This window comes from Tachysurus vachellii, chromosome 4 (assembly GCF_030014155.1).
Source record: "Tachysurus vachellii isolate PV-2020 chromosome 4, HZAU_Pvac_v1, whole genome shotgun sequence".
In the NCBI taxonomy this organism is placed as follows: Eukaryota; Metazoa; Chordata; class Actinopteri; order Siluriformes; family Bagridae; genus Tachysurus; species Tachysurus vachellii.
Genome location: NC_083463.1, coordinates 14748415 through 14769979, shown reverse-complemented (window position 1 = coordinate 14769979; position 21565 = coordinate 14748415). Strand labels below are relative to the sequence as shown.

At 37.1% G+C, this 21565-nt stretch overlaps 1 protein-coding gene across 9 annotated transcripts in view; it reads right to left on the bottom strand.

The window, feature by feature from the left end:
• Positions 1-21565, bottom strand: part of cadpsb (Ca2+-dependent activator protein for secretion b) — a 72521-nt gene that overhangs the window by 12952 nt on the left and 38004 nt on the right. For 2 of the 9 annotated variants that reach the window (XM_060867952.1, XM_060867955.1), the window contains exons 8-20: positions 19931-20070; positions 19636-19702; positions 19287-19395; positions 18437-18649; positions 12055-12191; positions 11198-11385; positions 8991-9092; positions 8790-8853; positions 8510-8633; positions 6820-6888; positions 3969-4075; positions 613-769; positions 343-484 (exon numbers count right to left, since the gene is read on the bottom strand). In XM_060867952.1, the coding sequence (XP_060723935.1) occupies positions 343-484; positions 613-769; positions 3969-4075; positions 6820-6888; positions 8510-8633; positions 8790-8853; positions 8991-9092; positions 11198-11385; positions 12055-12191; positions 18437-18649; positions 19287-19395; positions 19636-19702; positions 19931-20070 (1619 nt within the window). Of the gene's footprint in view, positions 1-342; positions 485-612; positions 770-3528; positions 3559-3968; positions 4076-5394; positions 5428-6819; positions 6889-8509; positions 8634-8789; positions 8854-8990; positions 9093-10762; positions 10868-11197; positions 11386-12054; positions 12192-18436; positions 18650-19286; positions 19396-19635; positions 19703-19930; positions 20071-21565 lie in introns of all 9 variants that reach the window. The other 7 variants (XM_060867954.1, XM_060867957.1, XM_060867949.1 and 4 more) reach the window with 6 other exon arrangements.

The following is a 21565-nucleotide window of genomic DNA, read 5'->3' as shown; positions in this document are numbered from 1 at the left end:
CGAAGCTATCTTCTGTAAACCACCAGTGTTACGATGAACAGATGATAAAGGTTAATCTTCTTAGATTTAATGTCATATATAAAACATATTTTACATATTCTAAAACTGTGATAATAAGGCAAAACTGAGGTGGCTTTTTTTCATTTTGTGAAACTTTAAATAAAGTTGGCGAAATACTTCATTGCCTTATTTGTGAAGCCTCAAGCCAGATATCTACTAGCCTAAATTTGTCCTCACTGTTTGCTGCAGAAATAATGGCTCTAAATGATTATTTATGTAACAAAATTCCCTGTGTTACAATCGCTCTCGGCCTCGTGGACTCAGCAGGAAGTGGTGTCTTACTTCACAGGTTCCCAGGACTCGCGCTCAAATCCCCTAGAAATGGATTGATGGATGGAGGACTCCATTAGATCGACGTATCGCACAACCAGTGGTGCGTAAAGGTCCTGCAAGTGCTTGTGAAACTTCCCATTGCACAGATGATCTAGAACAGAAAGTGTAAAATCAAAGCTTTTTTCCATGAACAACCTATAATTCTTTTCCATGCTCACACACAGCCTCTGCTATGTTGTCCTTAATAATTTCATTGCTACTTGTAAAAACAGTGCTTACAGTCAGCCCGTAAGAAGTCATTGAGGAGCTGGAAGAGAGGGAAACTATCCCAGCTTTCAGGAGACTGGATCTCAAGAGCAGCGTCCATATCGACGCCGTAAAGGGACAGGAAGTGCTCGGCATGCTCCACCATCAGATCTGACCACCAGGCAAAGGCCTTGATTACCAGAGAAAGAGGCAGTGAAAAAAAAGGAAAGATTGAGATACATTTAGAGCAAAATGAGCTGAAAGGAACTGGTTTCTGCCATGTGGTGTATCAGCTTCACAAAACTGAAATTACTGTGTAAGTGGTTGGTGGCGCTACTTCCTATATTAAATAACTTGTTTTTCTTTCACCTAAAAACTAAAGCATTTGTGTCTATAAACTCAATTACATTGTACAAAAGTTCCATATTGAATTTGCAGCAATTGCTATTTTGGATGGAAAAAACTGTTTATTAGACTAAAATTTATACACTTCTTTACCTTGTGAAGTGTTAACAGATATTATGTTCATTCTATGTGACAAAATCAACAAAACTGTATCTTGCAGCAGAGGCCCTGATTTACTAAAGACACCTGCAAAAAAAGCTTATTTACTAACCCTGAGTCTAGAGAACTGTAAAAATACTGTATAAAATACACATCTTACATTCATATTCATATGAATATGTGATTTATCTAAGCTACATTCAATTTAAAACATTCAATGCTCCATTAATTGTGAGCCTGTGAAAAGATTTTCTTTACATACAGTATACCCTATATTGCTGTAATATGTGACATTGTTTTATGTATCTATAGCAAGTCTATCTTAAATCCCCTGCAGCTACTGAGAACAATAAGAACATGCAAATCCTCCTTGAAATATTGTTTTCTCCCCTATTTTGCATTAGGTAGAAAACACAATATCAGCCAATTAGTCTTTGTAAGTAAGCTGCAGTGTGCTTACTAACTGCACTTGCACTTTGTCTGATTGCATATCCAAGCGTTTTTTTGCTGCACTTGTGATTTATTTGGGATCTTAGTAAATCAGGGCCTAATATTTTCTTTATTACCCTTCTACAAAAAGTTTCTGTCCTATGCAAAACACATCAGATGTGCTTAATGATTAAAATTAGGGTGGACATCTTACATTAGGTGCATTTTGTATTTCAACACAGCCTTCAGACCCACCGAATTAATTTAAATGATAATTATTTAACTTTAATAAACAATTATTATTATTATTATTATTATTATTATTATTATTATTATTATTATTAATCAGCCTACATACGAAAGTGGTCCAGACAGAGTACCAGAATATATCAATAACACAATATTTTATATTGTGTATACTTTGCCCAGGGTAAAATTGTTCTATTTTATACCAAACTTTTCTTCATTTAACTCTACAGCCAGTGGAGTCAAGATGCCAGAAGAGGTGCAGTTGTCATGCAGGTGGAAATAGAAATCGCTGCATGCTTTTGCTCTCCAGATGGAAGATGTATTTGTTCAACCATTCACATCACTGCATCCCTGTCACCAGGATGTAGATGTGATTCGTTATCATGCAATCTTGCAATCCCTGGCATGCCTAAGACTGCAAGCATGCAACAAGCTTCATAATAAGGCAAATTTCTATGTTTAGTTATTTATTAGTTATTATTATTATTTTAGGTTTTCTCCAAGAGTGCTGCTCAGTTTTAGACATATGGTGGGATATTAGAAAATGTAAAAAAAAAAAGTGTATTATATACTGTATATAATAACTGGATAGTGCCAAAGTATTCAGGGAACTGATCAGCATTGGAGATGGTTTATCCTTCTCTTCAGCATTATGCTGTTTTGATGTCATACCGTGTCAGCCCACTTTTTTTAAGGCTTTAGCTGAAAATGAACTTACCGTTTGATTAACCTTTGAGTACACTACACAAAGCATAATATCTCAGGTTAGGGACAAAAAAATAATAATAAAGCATTCGCTGTAGCAGCAGGGCAATGTGTATGGCTGAGCTTAACCAAACACACAAAAAGAGAGAAACAGGGTAGCAATGTCAAATCCAAACAACTCCAAGATCCTTCCCCAAGTCCTTTCTTGCAGATCTATTCTGGGTAATAATATTAAATGGTTTGGTCTCTGACAAATGATCATCATATTTAAAATTGACAAGATAAAGCCGAGGGGAGGGAGCTAGGCTATGACTTTGGATTATGATGTATAGAGAGAAAGTAGACTTCAAATTTGGAAACATTAGCAGGAAGGGGCAAACTGACATGGCAAACTCTGACACGCTCTGACAAAACTAGGGAGTGGGGTGGTGCGAGTACATACACATTTCCTTTGGCAAAAAGAAAAAAACTTTCCATTAGACCAACCCCTGAAAGTGGGAAAGCAAGCCTTACAATCAGGTCCTTCAAGAGAGACTAGACAGAGACAGTGCTAATGATCTGAGACACACCATTGGCAGACATAACGCTTAAATTCCCCATACTGAGAGGAATAGGGAATAACAGGAATAGATGCCCCACACAACTCATGCACAAACCATTACTGGGGAAGAAAGGGACTACTTGACTGCATTCAGATTTCTCACGTACCTCCTTTCCCTGCCCAAGAACATTGGATGGATTGAGTGGTAAGAAAAACATGGAAATATTGCTTAACAGAATAGATACAGGGATTACTTTTTCAGACTTATTTGGATTAAAGGGGACACTTTTAAAGTCATCATTTGTGAGATGAAAGTCCCATTGGTTGTAGACCCTCTTGAATAAGTTAAATGCAAGATTTCATCTAATCAGTTCCAGCCCATGTCTAGGCATTTTACAGAACCGCCCCATCCACCCACCCTAAAAATGACAGAAAAGCCCCTAGCGTGACTTGTCATGCTTGAGGGGAAAGGTACAATATGTGATGAGGACTTGAGAAGAAAGGAAACATGGATACTGTACCGACTGGTCTCCTGTACTTGTGACCGCAGCCTGTTAAGCATATTCAAAAAAAAGAATAAATCTATAGAACTCAGGAAGACCACGGATTATCTAAATATTATCTCCATGTACCGTAGGCATGCCAAGCATGGATATCTGTCACCAGCTGGTGGATGTAAATAACTTATGAATCATGCATATTCATATTATAAGTGACTGATTTGTTTTCCTTAATTGCCCACTTTTCATTTTACATGTGATATGCTTTTCCAGAGAAAAAAAAAAAACAGGGTTGTTTTTAAAGATCACATGCAGACAAAAGGTAAAAGAGATTGGAAAAATGACTTAGTGTCAACTCTGTCAAATACTAGAAATGTACATCTTGTAAAGGTAGACACAATACACAACATAAGGTGTGACAAACTGGCTGGATAAAAGACAGTAATGATGTATATGCTCACCTCAGCATGATGGTCTTGATTCTGTTGAAGAACCTCGATGACTAACTCTGCCAGGCGGATAACATGCTCCAGTTTTTTGGCAGGAGTAGCTAGGTTTGCTACATTCTCTGCAGCAGAATAGTCAAACAGGACACTGATAAACAGCAGTGCAGTGAAATATTTTGGCCATGTTAAGTAGGGATAAAACATCAAACGGCCTCATTCTGCATGCAAGAACAGTTATATGATTGATGACGTACAATATTTTGAGAAAAGATTTCTATATAAAGTGACACTTAACTACTTGGTATAGTACAGCATGACTGCAGATAGGTGTTAAAATAATTTGTAAAGTAATAACAGCCAGTCTTGTTTTCAAATTACACTGAATTTTTCTTTTAGTAATTAAACTAAACTAATAAGAAACTAGCAATCCTGAACATGTTATTCATGTCTAATTCCACAGTCGACACAAACAAACAAATTGTCAAACGTTTGAGTCAATGAAATGAATGCAGGACAAACAATGTTTCGTGTTTTCACATATAGTAAAACGTTGTCTGAACACAGCAACTTTAAAAAGACAGGATAACAAAATACAACAAAATGATAAGCAGCAAAGTCTTTGTTTCCATGGAAATGTGGACCAGTTGGTTAATTATTCACTGCTGTCACTGAATACGCAATACACATCGTCTGGCCTGGAGGTGTGGGGTGTGAGGATTAGAAAGGTGTGGTGGGGGTTGAATCGGGAAATTGTCTAAATTGTCTAAATGTTTTACACTAACTTTATAAAGAATCCCTTTAGAATAAATCTATGCATGTTAGCACTACTATAATATCACGGATCAGCGATTTCTCATCAGTTAAATCTAATCATTTTCTAAAGTCACGATGCAATCAACACAAGATGATGAAGTACTGATAGTGGCTATAATGATAATCAAAGGATTATCATAATCCAGGTTCATACTTCATCCGTATTCAGTGTGTTAAACTGTATTTACTTCTCAGTAGTTTGTCTGTGGTTTTACCTCAGTTATAGTACATTGTGCAGTTAGGGACGAATAATAAACTAACTTAAATATGAACCATTTTCTGACAATTTAACACACTGAAAATGCATTTAATTATATATTTGTGATAGATAGTATTGCACAACTGACCAGGCACAAAGAATCATTAGGAGCCTTTGTTCATACTTCATGATATAACAATACAACAACACAAATGTTGTGCAAATTTTGAATACTATCTTCACATACAGTTGTCAGCATTCAGTACGGTGCAAGGAGAGAGACAGACCATGCCATAATATCAGAAGGGAAATATTTTATGCCAAGGGATGTGGCTGGGGATTAGACAGAATGCTTGCATCTAAGTGTTAAATGTTTTGTGTGTTAAGATATATGGTAAGGTCACAGGTCAATGTCAAATATAGCTTCACCTGGATCCCTTTGATCCTTTAGAGTTTTCTCAACTTGAAAGAGAGAGAGGAAGGGAGTGAGAGAGGGAGAAAATGAAAATAAAAAGAAAAACAAAGAGGCGTCATTAAGAACTGTATTGCACAGTGCTTTGTTTAAGTCAGTGACAGGCATCATCTTTTGTAAGCTGAATCTTGTCTGCACTCCAAAGGATTTTCATGTAATAAAATCTAAAATAATTCAAACACACAGTGACTAAAAACGACACAGACATCAAACAGTGAAAAAAGGCACAAAAGAGCTGTTGAACCTCAAAAGAAAAAAGTATAAAATACGCAGACAAATATAAAATAATTCAGACATTCAATGGCACACATTTACTTGGCAGGGAAAAGAACTTGCAGTGGAAAAAGACATACTTGACAAATCGTTGACAGAACCCTCACAAAACATTGACCACAGATCGCATTGTCATGAACAGAACAAACATATGACACCGGTTTAAACACACATGACTCATTGCTCCATTGCGCTAGTCCAGTTCTCCTGGAATCTGACTCAGCTGCTGAAGTGATCTGGAATCCTCAGTGAAACCAGCTAGTACACTACAGCACAGACACACGAGCAGACGACTGAGGAAGATAACAAGTGAGAAAAGCAAAAATGCATTCAAGTCATGAGCATGAGCTTCAAACCAAACAAAAGGACAAGAAGAAGCTGAACAGATGCGTAACTGTGTTATGTCACAAACAGATGTGGCCGTAACCAGCACAACTTCCCGTCCACTCCATGGAATTACAATGGATCGCCTAGTAAATCACAGATGATAATGATAACGTACGGGTTCATTCGATTGTAGTAGCGTCTTCCAGCTTGAGCCTGGATATAAATAAATGTGTGCAGCAAACTGACTGTTTTTAGAAGGAAATGTATTGAATTTGAAATTTTGAGTTTGTTTCTGGAGTTTTGTTGCCACTAAATGTAAACACTATGTGCACAATGTGAGAGCAATGCAAGCTTTTGCTGTTTAGGGTGTAATATTGTGGGTGTAATATTTCTGCATGTTGCCAGTGAAAAGCAATACAATTCATGTTTTTCACCAGTGTGTTACTTTTTGTACTGGAACATAATCTTCTATATGAATAATTACTAAATAAAATCACACACTTAATGTACTGTATAGATGATCATCCTGCTAGTTTAATAGATACCTCACCTGGACTGACTACTGTATGTGACTACGGCTGTTGACCTGGATCTATTTACGATGAAGGATTATTACAGTACTAGTCCATGTTTTCTGATTATAAATGTTAATTCCTAATCCTTGTTTCTAAACCCCTTTACCTTATATCTCAAAAAAGAAAAAAAGACTGAAAATATCATGAAAGACGAAGTGTACAGGAGTGAAGAAAGAGCGATGAATAGGATATGAAGAAATTACTCACGGATGGTTAAATCCATCACTTGTGTAGCCAAGGAGTAGACAGGGTGATCATACATTTCCCTCTTTTTTCCTGAAGAAAAAGAGGATTTGGGCATGCAAGAGTTTGGGGTCAGATATCAGGGGTTAAGGGCTAAAGATGGTGAAGGGCATGTCTGGTGGTCTTTATGCAAACTCATTTGTAATATAATGGCACCAAAATCATTTTGAAAATAGAAAGAGCAGACAATGCTCCTGTTTGTAAATTTTTAGTTCACCATTTGTAACCCTCAAATATCACAAATTATCAGGGACAAAATATTAACAGGAAAGAGCCAATGATATATGGTATAAGACGACCAGTCGGGGGTAGGGGGTAGGGCGGTAGGGGGTGAAGTGTGAGGTGGGATCAAAAGACAGGGGTGTACTCAATTGAACCAGACCCCGTGTCTTTTTGAAGAGAAAAAAGCCCAATTCCAAATAGACCATCATCATCTTCCTGTCATCTTCTTACAGCTGGTTCACCTGAAAAAACAATCCTTTATCCTTGTCCTTTCTCTCCGAGGGCATTTTATACCTGCCATTATTCGCTGTTTCTTTCATTTTGTCCCATTCTCTGATTTGTATTAATGTCTTTCTTAAAGTAAAGCCAACATTTCCCCCAAATTCTTGTTTTTGCCTTCCAACACTTTCCCTAGCCTCAGTCTATTTTTTTTTTTTTTTGGATCTTCCTTGCTTACCTTAAGCCCCTTTCTCAAGTCTCTTCCCAATTCCCTAGTCTCAGACATGGCCTGAAGACCTGAATGAAAGGAAACTCCATAAGGCCAATCAGAAATTTTGGAAGATTTACTTTAATCCAGCCATTGCAAGAATGGTTCGAAAGGATAGATCTTGGCTTTAGAATTGGGCAGAACTGTACACAAAGAAACAGAAAGGTGCAGGGAAATGGACGATATTTTGTGTCTTTATATCAAGTCCCTATGCTCCGTTTTTCATGTCACCTCAAGTGAATGGAAGAAATCAGAAGCTCTTTACTCTAAGAATTTGAATGCATTTTTACTCACAAGGCAATGTGCACAAAACCATCTAAGCTATGGTTAAATAGTTGTTCTATGTTCTGAAGACAACCGTGATGGTCTCTGAAAATACAAAAGATACAGTATAGCAGGTAATCATTTCTGATTAAAGGGCTGTTCCATCAATTGTGCAAAACCTCTTTCCCACAGCATCTAGAAATGGACTGGTATTTATAGAAGCCCTTTGGAAAATTATTTTTAGTGCAATAATTCATTTCCCCCAGGCTTCCAGGATGCACAGACCTATAGACATTTTAAATAAACGTTACCCTAGTTCGATAATTTGTGAATATATGATTAATTATGATGTGTTTAAATGAAATATTATATTTATGGTTAACATAATTAGAGTAATTAGATACACACAGCACTTACAGATACATATCTGCAGGATAGGGACATTCATAAACATTCCTTTAGAGTTTATCTGATTATCTTGACATATGGTGGACAATAAAACAATAAGGTCATGTATATAGATATAGATAGATAGAGCAGATAGATAGATAGATAGAGAGAGAGAGAGAGAGAGAGAGATAATACAGGGCAATCAGTTCCTCTTTCTACTGCATAGAATAATCTGGGGGATAAAAAGATTAAAGACATGACAGTGGAAAACATAAAAGCATTGGTAGTCACCTTCCACTCTGGCGTACTCAGTAATGCGCTGGTAGTTGATTTGAGCTGCCTGCTCCAGGCATTTACGGATGACAGTCTTCACGTCTTCCTGTGGCACTGGGGTCACAATGTCCTTCATCAGAACCTGGTCATGAACAGTACGCAGAAAAACAGGTTACACTATTCTGTGCACTTTAATAAGAAACGCTTCAAGATGAAACGATCTCCCCTTTTCTCTTTCTCTGCTCACATATACTGAGAAACAGAACAATGTGTTTGCTGAAAACAATGGCATCATTACCCTCTCCAGCAGAGACAGAGTGGCTTTCAGTGCTCCCTCAGGACGACCAAACGGAAAACAATACCTATGGCAGGAGCAAAACCACAATGAGTAATAGTGAGAGTGGTATAGTTGTGTCATACAAAACTAATAAAACATTAAAGACAGCCAAGAAACCTGCACTAATAAAACTTCCCATGTATCCTAAACACATTTACTCACCTAAAGTTTGTGATCTCGTTCTCCAACAGAACACGTAACCGCTCTTTGATGTCCTCAAAGCGATCTTTTTCTTCCACTATCACGGTTCCAAGACCATCAGGTCTATTTCAGAAAAAAAAATGGTGCTGTTCAGACTTCAATCTTGCACTAGATTACCTTATTTGATCATGTATGTGCAGCAGTCTGGGAAAACCCGGATGTCGCAGAAATTATAAATAGCAGTTTTCCTGTGTCATAAACATACCTAATGTTCTTGATCGCCTGCACAATGTAGATATCTTTTTTCCTTCAAAGTCTATATTAAGCCATTTTCTTTTCATCTAACTTAATTCACATATATGCTCTATAATGTGTCCCGAGAGTTTAGCCTAGGTGGTGATGTGCTGCTAAATAATATTTTTATTGATGTAAGGCATGACTCAAAATACCTTCTACTTCTGGCTCACAGATTTCTTTTCTCTCACTGTTTTATCCTCATTTTGTGCTTTCAGCTCTCTGTGACATTAGCCTTTTATGGAGTATTGTGGGCGTTGCTAAATAAATAAGCGTCGAATAAATCCGCTATAGTTTAAACATGTGTTTCATTGTTTTGGTAAAAAGAAACATCACATAACTTGAATAAAATAAAGATAAATCAAGCCTAAACTGTGCAAAAGGAAAATATATTTCAGTTTAGCAAAATAATCATTGACAAAAATATCAAAATTTATTCAGATGAAGGGTTTTCCCAGGTCGTCACACAAATTCACAGTACAATGACTTTTTCAGGTCTTATTATCTGGTTTCAGGTCATAAAATCTCCAAGAGATTTTGAACATTTATAGAAATTATAAAAATAATTGAATAGTTGGGAATGAATAAAGGGAGCAAACTCACTCAACATAAAGAACGTGCCCTCAATTATTAAACAAATCCCATGAGATATTAACATTACATGAGATGTTAATCAGAAACCTTATTTTGCATAATATGAGGAGCAGGACTACTTAGTATGAAGGAATCATACAGAATTCATCTGAGTTATTTCAAGTATTAATGAGATACTGAAACAAGTGCCTGAAACAAGTTGCCCATCAGGCAACGCTCATGGCAGGAAATAGGTTCCCTATTTTACGTACTTGCGTACAGATAGCCGTGTGTTTCACAAAATTCATCACTGTGTCTCTGTCTCTAATGTTCAAATAAAAATATTTTGCATTGAATATAGATTAAGGCATCCTGGAGGTGGCAGCAGATGCACGTCCTTAACTAGGACTGAGTCTGAACATAGGAGAATGTTCATTTACTTAATAATTATTTGGTGAACCGCACCGTAAATTAAAGTAAGTTTTTCATGAAGAAGGACATCATTTTTTTTTTGCCTGTGCATATTCTTTAGCAAGACTGTACTTTTAACTTTTAACTGAACTTTATTACAACCAAACAAATTCTAGACCCTCTAACCACAGATGATAAAGACCAACAAAAAATAATCATTCTTAGAAGCACAATCATAATTCAAACCAAAATAAATATATCATTTATTTGCAGTCCTAAAACTAATACATTTCTTTTAACTTCAGTGATTTTTTTGAAAGCCAAGGGGAGTCTTAAACCTATTTTAATAGTCAATTAAAATCAGTCCTCTTTTTTAAAAGGGTAATTTTTTTTATTGTTTAATTCTGTTTTGAATTGACTATTCTATTTCCTGGGTAGGTATGTCCTGTATATTTAATGCTGGAATAAAGGTTTAGTATGTAACTGCTATTTCCTTGCATTTAAAACCCTCTTACCTTTGGAACACTGGGACTTGCTGAGATTTAAAGCTCCTCTTTTTTTTAGACTCCGTTTTCCCTTCCAGCTTAGAGCCAACCCCTTGTAACTCAGACCCCCTCTGACTACCAGGAACATGTGATGAGGTGAGCAGCAGTGAAGCAATAAGATTCAGGAATAAAAACAATGAATGAAAAGAAAGGGTGTCTTAATGGGTTAATGAAAACTATTAAGATGGGGAAATAAATGGATTAATGTTAGAAACAAAGCAAAAAGAATAAATTGAAAATCAATAAATGAAATATGAATGCAAAAAAATGTAAACATATTAATTAATGGACAAATACTAAATAAAAATGATGGTTAAAAAAAGCATTGATGACCCTTCGGTCCTTCATTCTTTTCCTGAAATTTTTTAACCTCCCCAAGACTATTATCACGGACCATTCTGATACCTGTTGCCATGGACATGGGAGGCACAGAAAGCGAAGCTGTAGTGCAGCAGTGTTGGGTCAATCATGTGACCAGCGTCTGCTCGCTCCAGTAGGTCCCTAAGGTAGCACAAGTGCCTGTGGCATCCTCTCACACCATTTCGAGCACAGTATTCATCCAGAACAAAGACCTGACCTGGGCTAAACCAACCCTGCAAGCAAAACGGAGTAGAAAAGAGGCTGAGGGTCTGGTAATGCTGCAAAAAGCAAAAGGGTGTCACATGCCATGTGGAGCAATGATTGGTCATCCAGTCATTCAGCATTCAGCATTCACACAGAAACACTGTCAGTCAGTCAGAGACACTCTTCAGTCCTGTAATACTGTATAAGAGCCCACATGCTGTTTTCTGAGTAGGGTGTCCTCTATCAAGTGGACTGCTTCCTTTTGAAATGTATCTAATGGCAATGCAGTTACTTACAGTTTCTTTGTTCATGTATTATTTGAAATATATTTCAAAATGTCCTGCTCACACAATGTTTGCTTACAAACATCCATTATCACTGTTCTTAATTATTGTGAAAATACTGAGATAAAAATATTTACTCATCTATCTATCCATCCATCCATTTTTTATTCTACTTTTTCGGAGGAAGGTAAAAAAAAAGCACTATCTGCCTTTTTCCACTTTCATGAGCTAGCAAACACTCAGGATTGGCTAGTGTCACTGTGACTGACAGGTGAGAGCAAGTATGCCATCCCGCGCAGTGAGAGAGCATGGCCAATTTTGCTCCCTGAGCTCCCGGACATGAATGGTTAATAAAAACAGTTCTTGATAGTGGACCCGGATATTTGTACCCTTCTATACATCTGTCACACTTACCAGGCATGCAAAGTTGTCATTGAGCCTGTGGTCCAGCGTGAGCCTCTGCATCATCTCGAACAGTGAGGCGTGGTCAAAATTACACGGGTTAGCCGAGATAAACTCATCCATGCCGTGTTTCTGTGCCCTATCAGCATCTGTTCAGCCAGCCACACAAGCCGCAAGGAAAGTCAGGGTGGGGGTGGCGTAAGGAAGATGAAGTTAGCAAAACAGTCTACACAATGGGCCGTATTCCTTCAACAAAAGAATAGCATCTTATTCATCTACTCTACAGCAAACCAAAGACTTTCAGCTTTCACATTGTCAACTTGCAGCAGAAGTCAAGGAGAGTTCAATCAGACCTAGCAATGTGGAACTAGGCAATGCTCAAGTTCAACTCATCAACCCACATTCAAACTGGATGGGCATGCATGGATAGATTTGGGTGCAGTTTCTTCAAACGCTTACTAGGTTTAGCTTGCAAAGACCCCTAATTATAACTCAAGGGAACGTGGATAGTGGAGGAATTCTTAATGATGAATTGTAATGCTTTTTCATTCACATGAAGATAATAGATTCTGCCATTCGCAACTGGTTAATGTCATTCATTTAGAGAGAAATGATGGATTGTGTGCTTGTAAAAATGGAGATGTCAGAAAAACAGGGGGGAGTTTGGTAAGCTTGTTTAATAGTTTTAGATTGGATACACACTTTCTAGGGTTAAAAATTCCAGCGTTTTGTGGAGAAAAAAAAATCTTTTGAGTCCTTCCGAAAAGATATTGTTTCACTAAAAAATAGGCGAAGCGGTCTTCCCTAACATGCTTGTCTCTTATTTTAGCATAACATTATTGTCTGATAATGCTTATGAAGTTTAATTATTATGTAAAATTATTCCTGCATACTTAATCTTCAGTTAAAACTAAATGAAGTGTATCAATTAGTTTCTATTTAGAAAAAAGCCATAATAATATATGCAAGACAAAATGACTAAAAGAGCTACAGAAAGGAACGATAGAATCCGAAATAGTACTGTGATGGTGAATGTGTGAATGATGTGTGCAGCGTCTTTGAGCTGTAAGTTTGTAAGCAGCAGCTAATAATGGCTTTTTATATTAGTATATAAACACATAAACAGGTGAAAATGGTTATGAATGTGGTGACGGGACAGGATAAAGACTTTTTACATAGAGAAACGACAGATCTGTAAAAGGTTTTCTAGCTTTTTAGTTTAGACTTGCTGGATTTATGGGACTTTGTGGGGTTACATGCAGACTGTCAATAATCATTTGTGTTGTAAAATAAACCATAATCTCAAGAATTATTCAGAAGTGGCAAAAAAAAGCAAAAGAAAGGGAGCATTCCTTCATGAGAAAAATAATGCTGAAGGAAAGAGAATGAGAAAAATAACAGAAAAGAAAGAGGGAACATAAAATAAATGAAACATTAAAATCAGACCAGTAACTATGATAAAACTCTGGAAAGTATAATATAGTATGGGCCAGTAAAGTAGATAATAAGTGAGAAAGTGTTACCAAAAGTAAAGCATCTGTGGGGGAGAAAGCGGAAAGATTTGGATAAACAGAATAATAAGAAATGTGGAAGAAACAATCAAAGGCTTGATAGAGGGGTTTATATCAGGCAAAGATGTATAACAGCACTTTAAATATGTTATTTTGCTGTAAATGTCTTTCTTCTAACAGCTTTGCTTTACACTAATCTGGTTATCTCAGTATGTATTATGCCAACATATGCCAGTAGATTTTAATATCTCTGTTAAAGCCTACTTAGTAGGAGAAGTGGATTACATTATTGGATACGTTAATTAATATTATTTTCCTTTGAACGTGAGTGTATGTAAATGCTCCATGATGACCTAGAATCACATGCGGGAAGACAATGAGTCAAACCACTATGCTTTTCAGTGACATGCAAGAAAAGAACTGCTGATACATTTTCCACTAAAGGCTGACTATTTGCATTCCACCTTTTTTTTTAAATCAGCATTTGCAAGTTGACAATACATGAGGATTTTTCAGTGTGTTCGCAACAATTGCTGAGCACACTAGCAAGCAAGCCACCATGGTGGTACGCTAACAGGCTAGCATTACAGTTCTGTTGCAAGTACATAAGTTTAGCATGAAGCCAACAGAGGCTAAAACTGGGTCATTCTCTGGGAACATGGGTTATAACAAAATCAAAAGAAAGGAACAAACAAACAAAAATCTCACCCTTTTACCACCATCTAAATGAACTACATCATATCTGAGTGCTCACCTACTCAAGCAATAAATGGGCAATCAGAACACAAATTCAAAATGGAGTCTCTCACTGCTGGGCTTAGCAGCTATCTATAACAGACCCAGAAAATCTGATTAAAAATATTACAAAAACTGGGAGTATTTCATGGAAACAAAGGATGGCAATACCTAGTACTTGGCATTGCATTGAGAATACTCCACTTACATATTTGCCATCTCTTATAAGCCAAAATTAAATGAAATAAATCAACTTAATGGTAAACGAACCCTCAAGAGTAAAGTGCTACAGATTCTGTTGCCATGAGCAGATAATTTAATTAGTCAATAGTTAAATTGAAATTGAACTTAAAAACATTTCATACTAGATAACTGTAGGTCTGGAGTTCTGTTTATAGACATTTTAGCTGTTTTAACTCTTTGCATAGATGATTTGTGAACTTCAATATCCTGCATACTATAAATATTATACAAAATATTAGACACCGGAGATAGATGCCTAAGAATAGATGCTGAAAAATATTCTCGACTTAGGGATCTATCTCCGGTGTCCAATGTTCTTTTTTAATGCATGGTATATTAACGTTACTCTTGACATATCATCCATCTTTCATCTTTACTCTGAGGGGTCTTCTTACTTCAGCGACACTAGGTGTGTTAGAGGTGTTAGAGAAGGCAATTATGCAAACAAATCAGTCATAATATCTGTGCTTTTTAATAACAAGAGACGAATTAAAAATTCATGCATCCTAATCTGTCAAAAAAAAGTATATTTTTAATAAAGACCTACATCCATTAAATAAAATCATCTACTTTGGTCTAAGGCATGAAAAGATTTGAGAGATAAAAGAAGGAAAATAAAAGAGGAAGGAAAAGGAAGAGTAAAAAAAAAAGAAAAAAGAAAAGACACATTATATTTGTCAGATAATGGTTTTAGGATTATCTGACTGGTGCTAGCTAACAGGGAAGCACTTACCCTTAAGTCCAGCTAGAAGACAGCAGGGTAAGAAGGGACAAATCAGAATAACATAAAGACTAGCAACAAGGCTGAAGGAAAAAATGCAGACACGAAAACCCTGACCCCACTATAGCTGCACGAGTAAAGAAGGGTACAAGCAAAGCATGAAGGAAGATAAACACAATGTAAAAACGACGATTTGTACCAACATGATAGTGCAGTCTGAGCTGGTGTAGGACAATGTCAAATAGAGACAGATAGACAAGGAGGGGGAGATGGGGAAAAAGATAAAGATTGGTGTATCTTTTTGTGTTTTTTTTTTTTTTTTTTTTTTTTTACTCATTACTTGGGTGCAGTTGGTTTTAACAGGATTCTTCAATGTATAATCTATATAGATGTTCTGTAACACTGTACTGGCAAATAATCTTACCTTTTAGAGGTCCATTTAGAGGTCCATATCAGAATAGTTGTAAACTGAATGTTATGCCAGTAACAGTGACTATAAGGATTCTATGAAGGCACTGCATTAGTTAAAAATGTTATGCCTGATTCAGCCAATAATTAAATAAATATTGAGAATTCTACAATTCAAAAATTGGCAAAATCGCTGCTTTATTGTCTCGATATGTTTTAATGGCAAATTCATTGTCTTTAAGGAAAATACCACCCTAAAGCTAAATATATATATGCTTCTATTAAAATATATTTCTGTTGTACTTAGCGTGGCCGTGTTAATTTGTTGCTTTGTGCTGTATCTATTTTATTATTCCCAAGAGAAATTCTACAATCTCAAACATAAGATATAATGGTCAGACTTGGCTATTAGCTCCTTAAAACAAAATGGCAACAGCTTCTTTTCTCACTCGTCATTATACAGCAACATCCAATGGTGAAATAATGAGAAACCCGAAGTTGTGGAGGCAGCAATGTCTAGACGTGATGTTCAGGGATGCAATGCAGTTATACTCAGTTGTGCACAGATTTTGCGTGGCTACAAGATGATAAGCTCACTGATCTTAAAGGTGGTATTATTTTATCATACAGGAGACTGAAATTTGAAACTGTGGAACCAGATCTCTTTGACCACAGCGTACAGACGATGAGGTGAGCGAGCTGGAAAGATTAAATGATTAAAGCTCTGCTGCATTGCTTTCTTTAGGTAGACATACAGTGAGGCTTCGTTCCTACTGCTGCCACTATTTGCTGGTAGTGTAATATAAGTTTACTTATATTAGATAATGTAGGAAATTGATAGCCAAAGTGAACAAGGGCCAACAAAAAAGTTTAACTTTGAAAAAAAAAGCCAACTCAGAACTTATTTAGAAAATACGCTATTGAAGATACTTAAGTGGTTTAGGGTGGATTTTTCCTTTCATTTTACATGTTTTATTTTAATCAGTCCCTCCAGGATTTTGTCGATTTTGTGATTGCAGAAATTAACACCAAATTCACGCAAACTCTATGATATTCCCTAGACTATTACTACATATTTAATAAAATTACCACATATTCTCTGCAGGATTGGGCTAATACACTTTGTGTGACGTTATCACAACACACATTCAGCCAAAGCTTCCTTACATTCACATGCATCAAACATGAGTACCGCGATCACAGAAAGTAATTACATGTGTCCTCAAATGTAATAGTTTTAAAATAAAAATCATGTGCTCGCAATTTTGCGATATCAAGTAGTTACCAAAAAGAAAGTATTTTTGGCTACAACAGCCACATGAAGACACAAAATCCTGGAGAAACTAATTAATCACCAGAAGAAAAGTCAGAACCTTCATAGCATTCTAGAATCTGTTCGAATCAACTGCAATGAATACTGAATTGATGTGTGTGTGCGAGGTCAGTGTGAGGGCTGTAAGTAATGTATGTTACTTCTGTGTGTCATTCAAACCCACCGTGTGTAGACGGTGAGAGTGTAAAACATCTATGGCATGTTACTGCATTTCAGAAGAGCTAAGATCTGTTTTATATCTGAATGACAACAGCTAAATTTAATAAAAACTGCCCATAAGAAACATTTAAATATAGAATAATAATAATAACCGATTTTTAATCAACCTTAATATTTCCATAGCTGTATGAGTTCCACTTAATATGGAATTAAAAAAAGCACAAAATTTAACAGAATACCTCAAAAACAACCTTCTAAAAAGAGTTGTTTGGATACAAGAAAAAAGCAATGATGCTAATATTTCAGTAACTTTTAAAAGTAGCTGTTGGACTAAAAAACCTCAATCTGAACATAGGCTGAGGTTGTAAGATGCACACCAAAAACATGGACATGGTTCTGAATAGCAGGATCTATTTTGTTTTGTTTATACACTCTGTTGTCTCTTCTTGAAGCTTCATTTGCATATCATTGCAGAGTTAATATTTTATTACAACCTAGCTAAACTGTAATGCTCATGTTATTTAGAGATTAATATACATTAGAGATTAATATCCGATATTGATTTTTTATCTGTTATCTTACATAAAGCCTCGTGTTCAAAGTGTAAAAGATAGAGCGCTTTCAGATTATTGCAATCATGTTGTGCTTGTTGCTGTGGAGGTTTTTCACTGTGCACATTTAGTTCAGCAGAGAGCTCTCTGAAGACATTATGTGCAGTGAAAAAACTTTGAATAAAACTGATTTAAAACAAAGGTTGGTTGCTACTCTGTCTTATTTGTAATAAAATCAAACATTACTCAGAATAACTTTGTAAATGGATGTCAAGAATGTACATACTCTATTCTAAAAGTAACTCCATTTTAATTTTTTGTTTGTTTTTGGCACGCAATCAAAAAAAAACTTACACAGAAAATTACAGCTTAGAATCAACACACACTCCACTGTACACACACTATTCTTACCTTTTGCTACTGCTGCAATCTGTTAAGAATGCATGCTATTGTACAGGTGACACATTAGATTCTTAGTGTTGACCAGAGATTAATACATTCACAACGGATCACCGAGGTGAATATTTTGGATAGATCTAGAATGCCTAAAGAATGTGTGTGTGTGTGTGTGTGTGTGTGTGTGTCACTGGCTGATCACTGCTGAGGATTAAGTTAGGTCATATTTCTGTAAGGATGTATACGATTTTTTTTCTTTAAAAGCTTGAAGTGAAATATATTTTACACATTTATAGACTGTGTGCCTGAAAACGTACGTTTGCAGAACAGAACTTACAGAACTGAGAAATGGGTGCATCCATCTGTGCCGATGCCCCACCCTTAGAGTTGAGTTTCTGGACCTGGGTGGGTGGAACCGGCTTGTGTGATTGGCCGGTAGCCCGGTACATGGCCTGCACCCATAGGATGCGGTCCTGCTCATCATCACTGGCGAAGATCACAGTGTCGCCTTCCTTGACAGCATTAAAAAAAGCACGGCCTCCGTCCAAACCTACACACAACGAAGGAAAACATGCCTTTTCAACTGTGACTCAAATGTACAAATTTTAAATGTTTTTTAAAATAAATAAAATTAGATAAAGTGACCGAATTCCAAGTTATGCTAGTATTTCCTCAAGAAAAGTTACTCGTATTCAGAGATACACAGATGCTTAAGTCATTTTTCTAACTGTCCCAGGTTTTTCTTGATTAGGGATGTCAGAGAAGAACAGTTTGAGCAAGCACACACATGCTATGCTTACAGCTCACTTTACATAAGTGCAGTTCATACTTTTATCTATAAAATTCAGTCCTCGAGATAAGCAATGTCTCATATTAAGATTTTGTCTCCTCCAATATCTTCTGTGCAAAAACACATTTTACTGACCTTCAAAAAAACACAAATTTCAAGATATATTATGTATACATCTATCTGTCAGATGGTGATGGTGATGCTGCTCATATTGTGAGAAAGAGAAAGAGCTTCAGATCAAAGTCAGGACTGTAACTGACACTCAGGACTGTAACTGACACTGTAACTGTATGTGTATCTCACACAGCTCTAAGAATGTGTGTGTGTGTGTGTGTGTGTGTGTGTGTGTGTGTGTGTGTGTGTGTGTGTGCGCGTGTGCATGTGTGTTTATGTATACCTGGCTGTGGGTCAGTATAATCCACAGTATACCCATCCAGTTGCAGCAGCTCCTGTGGCTCTGTCTTCTTCTCCCGATAGCTGCACATAGCAAAAGTGTACTGGCTCACCTGTAGCACAAATCACACACAGACACACAGACACACAGACACACAGACACACACACACACACACACACACATTCTCAGATCAAGGACTTGAGTCTTTGCAACAGATTGACACCAACGTTTGTTATTTCTGAAAAGTAACATCCTATTCTGAGTCATATGTCTCATTTTCATTCATCGTCCATGTTTCTAGACATTTTTTCCACTGCATGACTCACACAGCAGAAAACTCAGATGACTGACCTGAACCAGAACAAAGAAACGCTTCTTCCAGCGCTTCCACACATTCTTCCCAAAAGCCCATAAGTACCTATGCAGTAAAACACATCAAGTTTGAGTGAGCCTAAAGGACGAGTCGGAGTATTGCAAAGGAGTTCATACACAATAAAGAAAACACAATGTTACACTACAGAACAATGCACTATAAGAGCTCTGTTATACCATGACACATTATAGTTTGTTCTGCCGTTTAAAGAAAATTTAAAAAAGTGCAACATCAAAGCGGCTCTCTAGTTTGGATCATCAGTTCTATCCATACCCGCAAGCCTTCATGTTCTGGGGCTTGTCCATGCGAACAGCCAGTTTGATCCTCAGGTCTTGGTCCGGGCAGGCCTTGGTCACAGTCATCTTATGCAGCTCAGACTGCTTAGGACTGTTAGGGGTTGGGTGAAGGACAACCTATTCAACAACCAGAGAGGTTTATTACAGTTGGTTGTGACAGTATGTGATTTTGCTCACTTAAACAAGAATAAAGGACCATCTTGTTGCCAACATTTTCAGTTCAATCTGTTTTCACATATGCAGCATCATTAACAGGATAAGCACTCTGAAGGACACAGGTCTCTGTATGAGCTGAGCTAATATGTACGTGTTACACTTCCAGTCAGCATTTTTTAAACGCTTAACATTCAATTAATATTTTTCTCATCCTTCTGAACACTAGGGAGTTGAATGTTGAAAGAGTTGCTGCATGTATGGCACGTTATCAGAAGGGAGCAAGCTTTTCTTATCGTATCTCGTGTCATCTTTCTCAATCCGGCTCTCCTGTCTGACTCTCCACTCACCCCACCTTCTGCCTCTCTTTGATAAGTTAACGCAATCTTCGACTTTGCAAAGTTTAAAGAGCTCTGAGCTGACTTGCTCCTCGGAGGAAACACATCACACCTCCCAAGGTCAAGCTGCACAAGCTAACAACTAGAAAGACGTCAACCAATACACAGTGCTCATATTAATTTGAGCTGAGTCTGAATATGTTCACATATATATGTAATAACTCCACATTTAGCCAAACATGAAATTTTCTATCTATCTATCTATCTATCTATCTATCTATCTATCTATCTATCTATCTATCTATCTATCTATCTATCTATCTGTCTGTCTGTCTGTCTGTCTGTCTGTCTGTCTGTCTGTCTGTCAATCTACAGTATCTATCTATCTATCTATCTATCTATCTATCTATCTATCTATCTATCTATCTATCTATCTATCTATCTACAAATCTATTACAAACAGCCAGACAAAACAATTTTTTTTTTAATAAAATTTGATTTTATCCTAGGGGGGCACGGTGGCTTAGTGGTTAGCATTTCGCCTCACACCTCCAGGATCGGGGTTCGATTCCCACCTCCACCTTGTGTGTGTGGAGTTTGCATGTTCTCCCCGTGCCTCGGGGGTTTCCTCTGGGTACTCCGGTTTCCTCCCCGGTCCAAAGACATGCATGGTAGGTTGATTGGCATGTCTGGAAAATTGTCCGTAGTGTGTGAGTGCGTGAGTGAATGAGAGTGTGTGTGTGTGTGTGTGCCCTGCGATGGGTTGGCACTCCGTCCAGGGTGTATCCTGCCTTGATGCCCAATGACACCTGAGATAGGCACAGGCTCCCCGTGACCCGAGGTAGTTCGGATAAGCGGTAGAAGATGAATGAATGAATGAATGATTTTATCATGCAGAGGACTAAACAGTGAAAGTCACAGTGTGAAGTGTGAACTGGACAAGACTCTCCAAAGGGAAGTCAACTGGGTCTGAAATAGACCTTTCTGCTGTGTGGGTGTTTGTGTGTATATCAGCAGGGAGCATAAAAAAGACAAAGTGAAGTCGGCAAAGGGACAATATGGCTAGACATTCTGAACTAAACAGGCTCCTTTTTCCTTCAGATGCTCTAAACATACAGTCA